The 14,915-nt window shown below is 35.1% G+C and overlaps 1 protein-coding gene across 3 annotated transcripts in view; it reads left to right on the plus strand.

Annotated features, from left to right (window-relative positions):
- Nucleotides 1-14,915, plus strand: part of POF1B (premature ovarian failure, 1B) — a 72,801-nt gene that overhangs the window by 9,243 nt on the left and 48,643 nt on the right. For 2 of the 3 annotated variants that reach the window (XM_015562916.1, XM_006753460.2), the window contains exons 3-4: nt 8,706-8,780; nt 11,055-11,135. In XM_015562916.1, coding sequence (XP_015418402.1) covers nt 8,706-8,780; nt 11,055-11,135 — 156 coding nt within the window. The remainder of the gene's footprint in view (nt 1-8,705; nt 8,781-11,054; nt 11,136-14,915) is intronic. The other variant, XM_015562919.1, reaches the window with a different exon arrangement.

Raw genomic sequence — 14,915 nt, forward strand, 5'->3', positions numbered from 1 at the left:
CTCGCCCAGAACTGGAGCTCAGAGCCTGAGACTCCCTCCTGATTGAAAACAACAACCACGCCCTCAGCCGCCAGCCCACTCCGCATGCACTCCGCACCTTAGTATTTTACTTCAGCACTGCGCCTCCTCTGAGTCTCGGTATGCTTTTCTCTTTCCTCCTAGTTGTAGAACTTCCACTCAGGCAGCCTTCCTGTGGTTCTGGATGATATCCATTCCGTCTTTTAGTTGTATTTTTGAAGTGGTTGTTTGAGGCAGCAAACTCCGGTGTTTACCTATGCCGCCATCTTGGTTTCTCTCCTATCATAACCATTTTTAAAACATGAGATAATCAAGGCACAGAGATGTTTTATGACTTGCTCAAGTTCATACAACTAGTGTATAGTAGAACTAGGATTTAATCTAGCAGTCTATCTCCAGATCTGTACTTGTAACCACAACAGTATACTGTGTATTCCTCGTCTACACATTTGACTTTTATTTATTTTACACAGTCTCCAATATCTGATTCCCATTTATACTTTGGGATCATTTTCTTATAGGTTCTCCCATTATGAATCACTTAAAATCTTTTGGGACATAAGCTTTGGCATAAATAAATAATGTAAATGAACATTTCAATTCTTTAAAAATATTATGTTATTTACCAAGAAGGCAGATATTATTGTTGCTGTTCAGGGTTTTTATATTATTCTCATACATTTTATTGATTACTAGAGGCCCGGTGCATGAAATTCATGCAGGGGGATGTGTGCCCCTCAGCCCAGCCTGTACCCTCTCCAATCAGGGTCCTCCTTGAGGGATGTCTGAGATTGGGCCTAAACCATCAGTCGGACATCCCTTTCACAATCCAGAACTGCTGGCTCCCAACCACTCGCCTGCCTGCCTGATTGCCCCTAACTGCTTCTGCCTGCCAGCATGATCACTCCCTAACCACTCCCTTGATGGCCTGATTGGTGCCTAACTGCTCCCCTGCTGGCCCTATTGCCCCCAACTGCCCTCTCTTGCTGGCCCAGTCACCCCTAATTGCCCTCCCTTGCTGGCCTGGTTGCCCCCACTGTCCCTCCCCTGCCAGCTTGATTGCCCCTAACTGCCCTCCCCTGCAGGCCTGGGTTCCCCCCAGCTGCCCTCCCCTGCAGGCCGGGTCACCACCAACTGCCCTCCCCTAAAGGCCTGGTCCCCCCAACTGTCCTCCCCTTCAGACCTGGTTCCTCCCAACTGCCCTCTCCTGCTGACCATCTTGTGTCCACATGGGGGTGGCCATCTTGTATGTTGGAGTGATGGTCAATTTGCATATCACCTCTTTATTATATAGGATTTTGTATAAAAATATACAAGGCTCTATCACTGGATAATAACATGATTGAATTTAGTTACTTAAATCTCATAAATGCTTTGGCAGCACTTCAATGGAAATAATATGAAGAAATAAAATTAGCTTGTACCTTATTGTAAAAATTATGAACTCAGTAATAAAATGGCATTTGGTTTATAATTCAGAATCTTTTAAAAATCTTTGATAATCAAGTTCCAAAGTTAGGTTCAAACTCTTTACCTTGATGTTAAAGGACCTCCTTAGGATAGTCCCATCCTATTTTTATAGTCCTCTCTCACAGTACTCAACTCCTCCTACCTGATGTTCCAGACACACTATATTACTCTCAGTTTCATAAATAAACTGATGATTTTGCTTCCTTCCTACCCACCCCACTTTGTTCACTCTATCCCTCGCTCTGGCAACATTCACCCTTCCCTCATATTTCTGCTGGAATTCTACCTATCCCTCAAAATCCATCTGGAAAGCCGTATACTTTAAGATATCTTTTCCAACCCTGAATATTTTTACCCTCTCCTCAATGCAATATTGCACTTACAAATTTATTCCAGATGTGGTCTCCATCTTAAAGTGAGTATCACTTTTAATCATTTAACTATATGTACTTATATCAAGTATTATAATTTCTGTTGTCTTTCTTCCCCCAATCATGATCTGTTGAGAGTTGAGATTTTTTAAAAATCAAAACACAAACACAAATCAAAATAAATGTTTGGAAGAATAGAATGGAAATTCTGCCTCTCCACTTGTTCTCCTCCCTTCCCCGCTCGCCCCTTGTCTTTGTGATTAAGGCTTGCAAAAATGTATGAATGTGGCTGTCAGCACTGGCTTTAATAAAGATATATGACAAGGATTATTTGTGGGTTTCACTCTGCGATTCCCTCTTTTTGAACTGAAAATGGGTAGTAGGACACAAATTGTCTTTTTATAAAAGTAAACAACACATTAAACATAAGGAGCTATTTTAAAAGTCAATTCGTATTCTATTCTGGTTCTCATGTTCCTTTAAGCAACTGGATTTCACTTGTTTATTTTTGATTTATATTTTCCCTATAGACAAATATTTATGATTACTTATTTTGTCAATGTTTTAAAGGGTTAGTGATTCTGATCTCTCATTATATCATTTCCCTGGGATTTGCTGTGATACTTCCTGTAAACAAATTAGCTTGAAGGTGTTAATTAACTTGCTTATAAAGACAGTCCCTCTACCTCCCCCGCTACTGAAATTCTGTCTAAGTAAAGTGTTTTTATTTATTGAATCTTAACTCAGTTATTCTGTAATTGGTTTAGTTATATGCTCCAAAATTCCCTCATAAAACTACTAATACTGTTAAGTACTTGTCCACACACCAAAATACATTTAGAACTTTCCAAGGAAATATTTTTGTCCTCAAACATATTATTTACCCATTTCTCTTCTAACACAGGCTTCAGCTTGATGCATAGATTCCTGCATAAATTATTTTAAAATCTTCACAAACGTAGTTACATCTAAGAATAGTTCTCTAGAAAACTCTCTTAGCTCTCAGAACTTCCATAGTAAGTTCTTGTAGTTCTTTTATATCTCTTCCAATACCATTATATAAGAAATATTGAACAAATAACTTTGTTGCACATGTAACCAATCCAGTAAAAATAATGTCTTATAAAATAGATGGTACATTTTATTTTTCAAAATTCTTTTACATACATTTTTACTCACTAGAACTCCAAATATTAAGTAGAAAAAGCATTATTACAGCCACTGTACAAATTGTACAGTATACAAATAAAAATGTGCATTGTGTGTTATTTGTCTTGGACAAATTGATGAATCAAGGCTCAAATAGCTCAAAATAAATTTTCCAAGTCATACCAGCTAGTTAATGAATGCCCTGGGTTTAGAAACTAGCTCTTGATATTTCTACTTTATCAGCTATCTCACTTAACCTACTTACTAAAGTATTTTCAGTTTAAACAAGTTTATATTTATTGATTTCAGCAAATCACTTGATGATTACCCTTACTGTATACTTTTTTCCATTCCAATGTTCCATTATCAGGGCAGAAAGTATAAAAAATATATTAGAGGACAAAAATAGTTTCTGATCTGATTTTATTGGTCTTACCCTGAAATAACCATGCTATTTAGAGAGTATGTGCTGTTTTTAATATTTTAAAGGAGCATGTGCTAAGTTTTTAAGGTGTGAAGGAAAATAACACCTCTGTAGCTCCTGTTTTCCTTTATTTCTCCACTGCACTGAGCTACTCAAAAGTTCTCTCACTGAGGTAAATCACAGGGAAACTTGCTCCTTTTCTATTTCATATGATTTCTTAACTCTGAAAAACAGCTGTTTTAGCAAACAGAATAAAGATAGTATTGTGACTAGCTATGATTTAGGGTATATCAAGGTATGGACAATTATCTCAAGTGACATAATGAAATTATCCCCCAAAGCAAACTGATTTCAATCCACTTTGATCTTAGAATTAGTAATTCCATATGTAGTTTATACAAGGAGGAGGAGCAGGAGGAAGAGGAGCAAAAGGAGGAAGAGGGATGCTACAACTTTCCCAAAGCTGAAAATTGTTACTTTGGGCAGTATGAGAAAAGAAGACCTGAATTTTATACTAAAGCTGAGCCCACCTAATTACAAACAAAATTAATTTTCACTATACCTCTACCAAAAAAAGGTGCCAATAAGACAATATTTATGTATTTACCAAATCTGAGGCACAGGAATAAATGGCTGATTACTATGCTGAATATTTGATTAAAAAGGTAGGGCCTTACTTGAAAAATTGAAGGACTTAATATGAGTACTAAGTAAAAATTTTCTTTTTAGTTTAGAGGCTTCAGAGTACACACTATAAATATATGGCACAGTTTATAAAAATCTATTTGATTTGTAGAAGTTTAAATTATTTAATCAGAGCCATTCTCTCACACAGTCACTTTTGGGTGGCTCTCTTGTTTTCAGGCACCCAAAAGTTGCCTTTGACAGTAAATAATAAAAAGGACAAACATCTACACCCCCACCCATTATAAGGACTAGTCAAATTGAAGAGTAGAATTATGTTCTATAACTTGAAAAGCAGAAAATATAATGACATATGCTATATATGTGGCAAAGTATAGTAATTAAGAGCATGAGTTCTGGAGTCATGGTACTTGATTTTCAGCTCCAGCACCTTAGTATTAACTGTGTGATCTTCATTTGGTTACTTAACCAATCTCTCTCTAACTTTATTCATATGTAAAGGGTATAGTAGAATCCTCCTCATGGGGTGGTTTTGAATATTAAGATAATCTGTGTAGCCCTAGCTGGTTTGGCTCAGTGGATAGAGTGTCGGCCTGCAGACTGAAGGGTCCTGGGTTTGATTCTAGCCAAGGGCACATGCCCAGATTGTGGCCTCAAACCTCAGTGAAGGGCGTGCAGGAGGCAGCCGGTCAATGATTCTCTCTTATCATTGTTTCTATCTCTCTCCCACTCCCTTCCTCTCTGAAATCAATAAAAAATATATTTTAAAAAAGGTAATCTGTGTAACATATTTGTCACAGAAAGCTTTTCATAGGTGATAGTTATCATAATCAAAAGAAAAGACTGACAAGTTTAAAGGATTTGAAATTGTTTTGTCTCTATGGAAAAATACGTTGGGAATGATCTCCTATCTTCACAGAATATTAGAAATACAAAGGAGAGTTTAAGATCCTCTAATCCACACTAGCACACACCTACATACCATTTCTCACACAAGGAAACTGAAGCTCAGGGAGATGATGTGAGTTGTTTGATATCACACAGTTATCTAGTAATATAACTAGAAGTAGAACCCAGGGCTCCTGACTCCATGTATAGGTCTCCTTCCACTATATTACGATAGTAATCACCACTCACCCCTTCCCCAAATTTTAATTATTTTGTTAATTTAATAAAAGGCACCCGGGGGCTGTGTCACAGAGAGCATAAGAACAAAAGATGTAACTAGTTTTGAATTTAATGACTTCAACATGAAGGATTTAGGTAAACTATATACAGATCAGGGACTCTTAAAATTAAACACTGAACAGGTTATCAAGAGGGCGAGTTAGCAAAAACTGGTTTGGCTCAGTGGATAGAGCATCGGACGGCGGACCGAAGGGTCCCGAGTTCGGTTCCAAAACATTAAAAAAAAAAGAGGGCGAGTTAAACTCCTATTCCTGGGGTGCCTTTAAAACTAAGGCATCCTCTTCATTCACATTTTTATCAATTCCTATGGAATGGGCAATAGTTATTTGAGGGATGACTTGCTGCATTTCTGCCTAGAGCTAGATACCACTAGAGTGCCTTCCATTATCAAGATAATGTACATTTTGGACATTCACTTAGACCACCATACCTAATTCTATAGATTTCCAGGGAAAAGAGTTTTCTTTAGCAAGTCTTTCTGGAATTAATAAACTTTATATTCAGATTGCTTTTCAACCTTATAATCAGCCTAATACTACTACAGTTTTTCAGCCTAATCAGCATCATGTATCTTAATGTTCTTTGATGCATATCAAGCTACCACCTTAATATTTTACTTTTTGTAGCTGTCCCATTTGTTCTGTTTTTTTTATGAGGATTGCAAGCCATATTTGCCTAGATCAATTCTAATAATAGACTCAAAATAATTAAGTTATAATCTTAATTAATAATTAATAATAAGTCTTAATTATTTTTTACATAAGCTATATTTAAGGAGGCAAAAATAATTTTTATTTTTAAGACCTATACATTAATCTTTTATTACAATTCTTAAGATGTTTGAAGAAAAACTCTCTTTCGTTTCTTCCAGAGCAATTTCCAGGCCACACTTAGGAAGTTTCAATTTAAAAAAATCTTTGTCTGCCCTAGCCGGCTTGGCTCAGTGGATAGAGCATCGGCCTGCAGACTGAAGGGTCCCAGGTTTGATTCTGGCCAAGGGCACATGCCTGGGTTGCAGGCTCCATCTCCAGTGTGGGGTGTGCAGGAGGCAGCCAATCAATGATTCTCTCTCATCATTGATGTTTCTATCTCTCTCCTCCCTTACTCTCTGAAATCAATAAGGAAATATATATATATAAAAATCTTTGTCTTTCTTTTTTACACCAAGCAACAAATGTAACATACATGGTTGCTTTTTTTAAATAAGTCTTAATTATTTAAGAATTAATGTGTCAGCTTTCTAAATATAAGAAATTTGGATATTTTATTTTAGGATCAGACTAGTTTTTGTGAAAATGTATCAGTTCCCCTTTTAAATATTTGCTACCTTAGCAGCTGAATAAAGTAACCCTGCCTATTCTATGATAAATAAATGTCCTAAAGCTATGAGATGATAGATAGATAGATAGATAGATAGATAGATAGATAGATAGATAGATAGATATAGATAGATATAGATATGGATATTGATAGAGATATGTATGTGGAGGGTTTTGTGTGTAGGCCTACTTGTGTTAATTTCTAAAAATTTATAAAACTTCACAGCACACTCTTTTATCTTAAAAGCTAGCTCACTTGGCCAGTAAGTTCCGTTCTGTTTAATGTGCTGATGTCATCAGATTTGAATTGGTTAAAAAGAGGGGGAAATAACGACCATTTATAAACCTTGTACCAGGTGTCAGTGTCCACAAACTGTCTTCTTGAAGTGATCCCAGTATTCGTAGCCCTGGCCAAAAAAACCTAAGAGTTGCAGAAAAGCATCTTCCAGACATGAATACTTTTATGCATTGCTAGTGGATGTGTGTGAGTATAGCCATTTGGGAATTGAATTGGGCAGTATCCGTTAAAACAAACAGTACACATACTCTATGCCCCAGCAATACCACTTCTTTGTGGTATTTAAGAGAAATAATCACACTGCACAAGAATGCTCATTGCAATATAGAGAAAACCCAGAAATAATTTAAATTTTGGTAAATAAGGTAACAAACAAACATTATAGAACATTATGTATTAATTTAAAATAATGAATTGAAACATATATTTAATCTATAATACAAGAGATATATTGTTTGGTTAATGTTTCAGAATAATAAATTAATAAATGCAATATATATATATGTATATATATATGTATATATCTGACAATGATGGTTACTTTTGGGTAAGGGATTTTGATGCAGGGAGCATGGTTAAGGGAAGGTCTTTGACTTCATGGAAAAAGATCTGTATACCATTTTATGTTACAATGTGTCCATGTTCTATTGCATAACTAAAAAGCACCCCCTTTTCCCCTTATCTCTCAGAAGCTGCTTTTGTTAGATCTGAGAGCCAAACCCACCTGAACTTAGTTGTATTTGTAACCATTTTCCCAAACTGAAGAACATGTACCTGCTTGGTCTGCTATCTTAAATTTTCTGCCTTTTAAAGCATTTTCCTCAGCAACCAACAGGAAATCTGGAAACATTCAAAGGCTTCCTTGTAACTTAAGCTCGAATTTTGGTCTTGATATAACAGGGAGAGGGAGAATGAAAATGTTACAAGTTGAACCAAAGGAAAAGAAAAAGAAAAACCATGGTGTGCAGAACATTTGGCAGATTGAGTAAATGCATGTGTCTGTTTTAAGAAGAGCATGTCACACCTATATTATTGTACTTCCATATAAGTCTGTCAGTATTTCCTCTGTAAGTCCATATTCTGATATTCAATAGCTTCCTTGTTCAAAAAAAATACTTTTATCATTATAGGAATATATCCTGGAGTTGTGTCAATTGGTTGTAAATTATAGTAATATATGAAGAGATTAAGTAATACTATCAACTCTTTGCAACTCTTAAGAAAGCTATGCACCTTTGTTGATTTGAGAAAAAATCAAGAATGTTGAGATAATCAATAGAGTGACTTTTATCTACTCATTAAAATCATACTCTCACTTTCATGGATTGTTTCTAATCATCAGAACCTACTCTTTGAAATCAAACCAGACACAGACCAAATAAAGCATAATTAAGGGTCAGCTGGAAGGAATCTAAGGGGAGTAGTCTTAGTTGAGTTCGCAAAGGGAGTTTCCTATATTGGTTTGAGAATTTTTACATTTAACATTTTTGATTGATAAATTTTGCATATTGTTATTTTCAGACATAGTATACATTGGGATGTATATTAACAGAGTTATAAAAAAAGAAAAAAGAGTGCAACCTAAAAGTACAAGAAGAATGCATTATCATGAAAGCACTGTTGAAATTGTTTTCTGATTAGGTTATGTGTAAAGTTGACAAACGAATTCAGTAATGTGCTCTTTGGATAGATAGACATGATCTAGGAAAGCATAACATTCTTATTTCTGATAAATTGGGTTATCATAAAAATAAAGAAAATAATGCATTCAAATGACATAGATCAGTAACAATTTCTGAACTCCTTTTTTTTTTTCTCAACAGGAACTCCATTCTCCAACTCTGAAAATATCTACTTGTACCCCAAGCACTCTACACATGACCCCAACTACTGAGCAGGTAAAAGATTTTATAGATTAGATTTTATTATTTTCTTTTAATGTAAGCCTTGCTCATATGCTTAAACAATCTTTAGACCCTCAAGGGTTTTACACATTCAAAAATGCCAGGAACATAAAACTAGAAAGGGAATTCTCACATATGAGCATTAGTTCAGCCCATCAAAGAATGTGAAGCAAGTGCTAAAATAATTGCTGTGAATTGGGATTTTTCACTTTCATTGTCTACTCAATCTGATTGCTTTTAGTTTGAGTGTAGTTTATTTTTAGCCTAGTATCTCCTTGTAATTATGTATATTTTAAGGGTCCTTGATTTGAGCACAAAAGAAGTTCACAGATCTTGGATTGATTGAGGACCTAACTGTGTGAATGTTAGTACTATGAGTTTACATTCAGAGAGAATAACTTATACGGTCAGAACTAACCCTTCTCAAAAGTTTGTGCTTTAAAAGGCACACCAGGCTCTAGATTCCTTAGTATTTATGACCTAATACCCATTTTTAAGATTATTCTTGAGCCTAAGCATTAGATTTTTAAGACACAATAATAATACTTAAATGCCATATTAACAAATATGTGTTTAATGAGCTAGTCACCATATCTCAAAAAGTAGATTCTAAGAACATAAAATATAAAACATCCAAATTGTGTTACTACATAGTAGGGGAGTATAAAGTGTATGGGATTTTGAGGATAAAAGAGCAAGATGAAGTTTCAGGGTGTGAACAGTATAGGCACAGATGGACAAAAACTGGTCCCTAGAATTTGGGTACAGTAAAGAAAAGGTGATATTATGCAAAACAAAAAAGGTTATCAAAGAAAAGTTTGCCTACCTCATCCCAATTTGGCCTAACCTGGAACTAGGTCATTTGGAGTCATGCATTTATTCAGCAAACATTTGCTTAGTGCCAAGTATGTACCAAATATTGCACAAAGATGAATTAGACCCCTTTATTATTCTCAAAGAGCTCACAGACTAACATGGGTCATATACATGACAAAACACAAGACAGTGGTATAAAGGCTATAATTGAATTTAAAATGGAGTCTTATGGGACCACCAAGATATAATTACCTCAGAAAAGTGAGTCCACTTAAGTCATAGTGCTGTTCACTATACTTAAATCCTGTCAGAAAATTTCATTCATTGATATTTCTCATAATAAAAGGACTTTAAAATTGAGTTTACTCTATGTTTTATTTCTGACAATAAAAATATGTTTATTATAGAATTGTGGCACTATAAAAGAATATGAAGAAGAAAAAATAAAACCCCTTCATGATCTCCTTCCTTACCTAGAGATACTACTCTTAGTATTTTGTTTCCTTCCATTTAAATAAAAAATTGTGATCATGCCATATATGCAATTTTATATCTTCATTTTCACGTAACCTTATATAATATTGTGAGCTTTTTTTCATGTAAATTTTCATTACTCAAGGTGGTTATTTTGATGGCTACATAGTTTTGCCTACATGTGATTATTTAATCTATCCTTCACCATAGGAAAGTGCTCCTGCTACTGCACCCTATCAACATTATTATTTTAAAAATTTCTCCACTTAAAACAGGGTGTTCTTTTGTTATGTTTATGGATTCCTAGTTTGGTTGAATACTTTTGTTATTTAATAACCATTTGTTTTTCTTCTATTATATGCCATTTGCTCATTTTCCTATTAGTGTGAAGATTTTCTTGTTACTGAGGTATAAAATCTCTCATTGTATTAATAATATTGACTCTTTTCCCTTCAAAAGTTTGCAAATTACTTTGTTTTAGTATTTTGTCTTCCTTTTAATGTTATTTATGGCCCTCCCCACCACTACACTGAAAATTTAAGTGTTTAAGTACACACACACACACACACACACACACACACAGTTTTCTCTTTGCATCTCCTTCCATTTTTTTAAAAAAATAGGTTGTCCTTTTTCAAACAGATATAATTAATAAATGTTATGCTATATTTTTCAAATCATGTGGAAGCATTTTTAATGCAATAAATATTTTGAAACTCTCATAAAATATAATTTAGAAGGTGTGATGAATTTACCATGAAATTAGTATAATAGAAATACCTAGCACAGTGCTCAGCACATAAAATATGCTTTCATACATGTTTTTGAGACTGAAATTAATGACAACACTAAGTCAGATGTCATTATTTATGCAAATGATTAAAACTTTTACTCTGAAAATTGCTCCCTATTATTATTGATGGCTCTAAGGTCACTAAATAACTATAATTATATGCATTTTTTATCTTTTCTTCACAGGAACTTCATTCTCCAATAGTTAAAGTCACTACATATCCACAGACCACTATTAGGAGATATATAGTACAAAATCCTGAACAGGTAATCCATGTCACACAAAAATCTTGTCCCAACCTATAATTCCTTAGATGTGTGAGTCAGTTACCATATCCCTAAAATCAGATTGTTGGACTTTCTTCTGGTTATAAAGTTAATTCTTAATCACCATAATTCTAGACAATCATGTGCCCATACATTCTGACTCAGAGCTGTAAGAGTTCCAAGAAGTATATAAATCATTGGGTTATAAAATCTACTTCATAGCCCCACCCCTGTGCCACAAAGGATTTCTGTGCACTTTGAACCAAAGAAAAAGGGACAAAGTTCTTTCATAAGCTTCGTATAGAAGCTATCAGTTGTGCCCTAGCTAGTTTGGCTCAGTGGATAGAGAATTGGTCTGCGGACTGAAGGGTCCCAGGTTCGATTCTGGACAAGGGCACATGCTCGGGTTGCGGGCTCAATTCCCAGTGGGGGGCATGCAGGAGACAGCCAATCAATGATTCTCTCTCATCATTGTTTCTCTCTCATCATTGTTTCTATCTCTCTCTCCCTCTTCCTTCCTCTGTGAAATCAATAAAGAAATATATATACAGCTATCAGTTGTTATATCACAGGTTGGAGTATTTAGTATATTTAAATATGCCATTGAGATATGGGTTAGAAGAAGAAAATGAAAAGTTCAAAAGTGTCCCCATGCCTTTGTTGCATATGGTGTATGAACTTTTGTTCCCATTGATGGGCTCTTGAAAACTACATACTTATATAAAACATATGACCTTATATTTTACAAACTAGGATATTGTTATCTATTTTGAGGATAAAATTAAGAAAACTCCCCCCCCCATAGTAATAAACCTTCCTCAAACACACCGCACACACACACACACACCTGCGCACACACGTGCAGCCAGACATGGCCCTTCTTTAGCTGCAACAGGAGGTTTTCCTATTGGGTTACAAATACAAAAGTTTCACAAATAGGAACAGCGTGGCCCAGATAGTAACACAGCTGTTCTTTGCTTTGCTCTTTATTATATCTCTTCATTATTGCAGAAAACAACCCTTCCCTTTTTCACAAAATAAATTCGATCACTTGCTTCAGCTGTGGTAAGCAAAGGGTTAAATTAGGTCAACACACTTGGTACTATTCTAGGTAGGTGATGAGGATGTACTATTCTTTTGTTTGTATCAATCTCTCCTCTTCTTTCTTTTTAAATCACTTTCTCATATTTCTTTAGCCAGGGAGGCTGGTGTGTTTGTGTGTGTGTGTGTGTGTGTGTGAGAGAGAGAGAGAGAGAGAGAGAGAGAGAGAGAGAGAGAGAGAGAGAACCTGTGAGCATGCATTTTCTGTGTTGGGGGTGATTGTTTCAGGTATTTGCTTGAGTTTCCATGTATTTGTGTAAATATCAAAAGAGAACTGCTTGTTCCTTCTTTTGCAGAATCAAAAGCAACAAATATGAAAATTGTGTCAGGGAGGAGGCCATAAGGATGGCATGGAAGATGAGAGTGTGCCTCTTTTGCACACAAACTAGAGAGAATGTGTATATTAGGATGCATATTTTATTTGATAACTCTGGCTTTCAAATAAATAATTCTAAATAGTGTTTTTTTTTCATAATGTGAGAATTGCTGTTGGGATATATCCACAGAGAGATTTAAAAAATGAAATCATTTGAATTCCACCCACTTTGCCAGCACTTCTTATATGACTTTAAAAAAATTTATCTTTATTGTTGAAAGTATTAAAGATGTCCCCTTTGTTTTCTCCCCATTGACCCCTTCCACCTTGCACCCGCCCCTTCACCATACTGTTGCCTGTGTCCATGGGTTACGCATATAGGCATATAAATTCCCTGTTTAATCTCTCCCCCCACCTACTCATCCCTGCCTTCCCTCTGAGATTCATCAGTCTGTTCCATGCTTCAATGTATCTGGATCTATTTTGTTCATCAGTTTATTTTGTTCATTAGATTCCACATATGAGTGAGATCATGTGATACTTATCTTTCTCTGGCTCTTATGTGACTTTGGATAAATTATTTAATTAATGGGGAAAGGGAAGAATGAATATTTATTTGAAATACACTCCTTGCTAGGCAATTTACATATTTTATCCCATTTAATTCTAAAAAGGTGAGAAAACAGAAGCACAGATAAATTAGAAGTATGTATGCAAGTGTGTAACATATTTGTAACCCTGCACTTGCTTATTATTATGGCTATGTTCAACTACAAAGAAGCAAAAAATTTCTTTGTGAGAAGAGGCTATAGAGGGTTAAAGAAAAATAATAATTTAATGCTTTTACCTATTTCCATTTTTGAGGAATAAAACAAATTTCAATCTGATGCTTTGTAAACAAAAATAATCAACTGGTTTTACAGAGCAGTTGAAAATCCTGTCCAGATATATTCTGCATTTTATTTATCTAAGTGTATGCCTTTTTGTTTGTTCTTTTAAATTTCCCCAGGAATAGATTCTGTCTTAATTACAATATTCATAGTAAGCTGAGCCTTCTAAGTGGCAACTTTATCCTCTTTCACCTCCCAGTTTCTCTAATCTTTACTTATCCTCCCTGTAATTAAACTGATGCCATTCCACTTTCTTCAATATGATTTCCTTCAAATTCTGATGAGCTGTTTTATTTTTGGTTGTTCCTGACTTTCTTTACTCTTCATTTATTGTCATTTTAGTCAAAGTATTTATACATTATGATATATAACTTGACCCAGAAATCAGAGAAGTACTTTTGTTGCTTGAAGTACTCAGAGTCCTGTTGATATTACTCAGTTTCATTAATTTTCCAGTGTGGAGATCCTCCTGTGGGGAGGTACTGTACAGTTTTCAGATAAAAAAGGGAAATAAGACATGGTTCCCAAACCAATGTAGCTTACAATTGTTCTCAGGAAGGGAAATAAGATATAGCCACAAACATCTATGTAAAATACATGGTGAGGTGCATGATAGATGCCATGAAAGAAATACTGGTGAAGTTTTATTGAAGTTTAAAGGTTGGAGATAACGTATTTATTTACAAGGGGGAGGGTGGAATCAGGGAAGGATTTGTTGTGGTATTTAAGGCATTTTTACAATTAACACTGTTATTAGTATTATTTTACTAATAAGGGAACTAAAGCTTAAATAAGTATAACTTGCTCAGTTTTTTTGTTTGTTTTTTGTGACTTTTTTTGTTTTGTTTTTCTCCAAATCTATCACTCGTTATCTTTTTCACAGTTGTTCTGGGAGTAGTTTTGACAAGATTTGATGACTTATATTGGATATGGGGTTAAAAGAAGAACAGTCAAACATGATCATAAGCTTTTCAATTTTAGATACTGGGAGTATGGTAGCCAATTAAAAAGATGAAGAAGTTAGGGGAAAAGAAGCTGGTTTGGGAAAGGGGAAGATTTGATATTTGAACCAGTGGCATTTGAGGGGAATTGAACAGAATATGCTCAACAGACAGTTAAAAATGACTTGGAGAAAGGTTCCATTTGAGATAGAGACTATGGTAGTTATTCCTCTTAAAATTATTATTATTGTGACTGTGGGAATGGGTGAGATAACTAAGGGGTAATGGAGAGGGTTGAGGTTATAACCTTGAGAAATTCCTACTTTGAGGGAATAGAAGGAAGGAACCATTTACACAAGCAGAGGATCTGCCACAGAGGGAGTGTGAAAACAGAGTAACTGAAACAAGTTCAGAAAGGAGGTGATCATCTGTCTAAAGCAGCCGTGGGCAAACTACGGCCCGCGGGACGGATCCGGCCCATTTTAAATGAATAAAACTAAAAAAAAAACAAAAAAAAAAAAAAAACCCCACA

This window comes from Myotis davidii, unplaced genomic scaffold (genome assembly GCF_000327345.1).
Source record: "Myotis davidii unplaced genomic scaffold, ASM32734v1 scaffold291, whole genome shotgun sequence".
Taxonomy (NCBI): Eukaryota; Metazoa; Chordata; class Mammalia; order Chiroptera; family Vespertilionidae; genus Myotis; species Myotis davidii.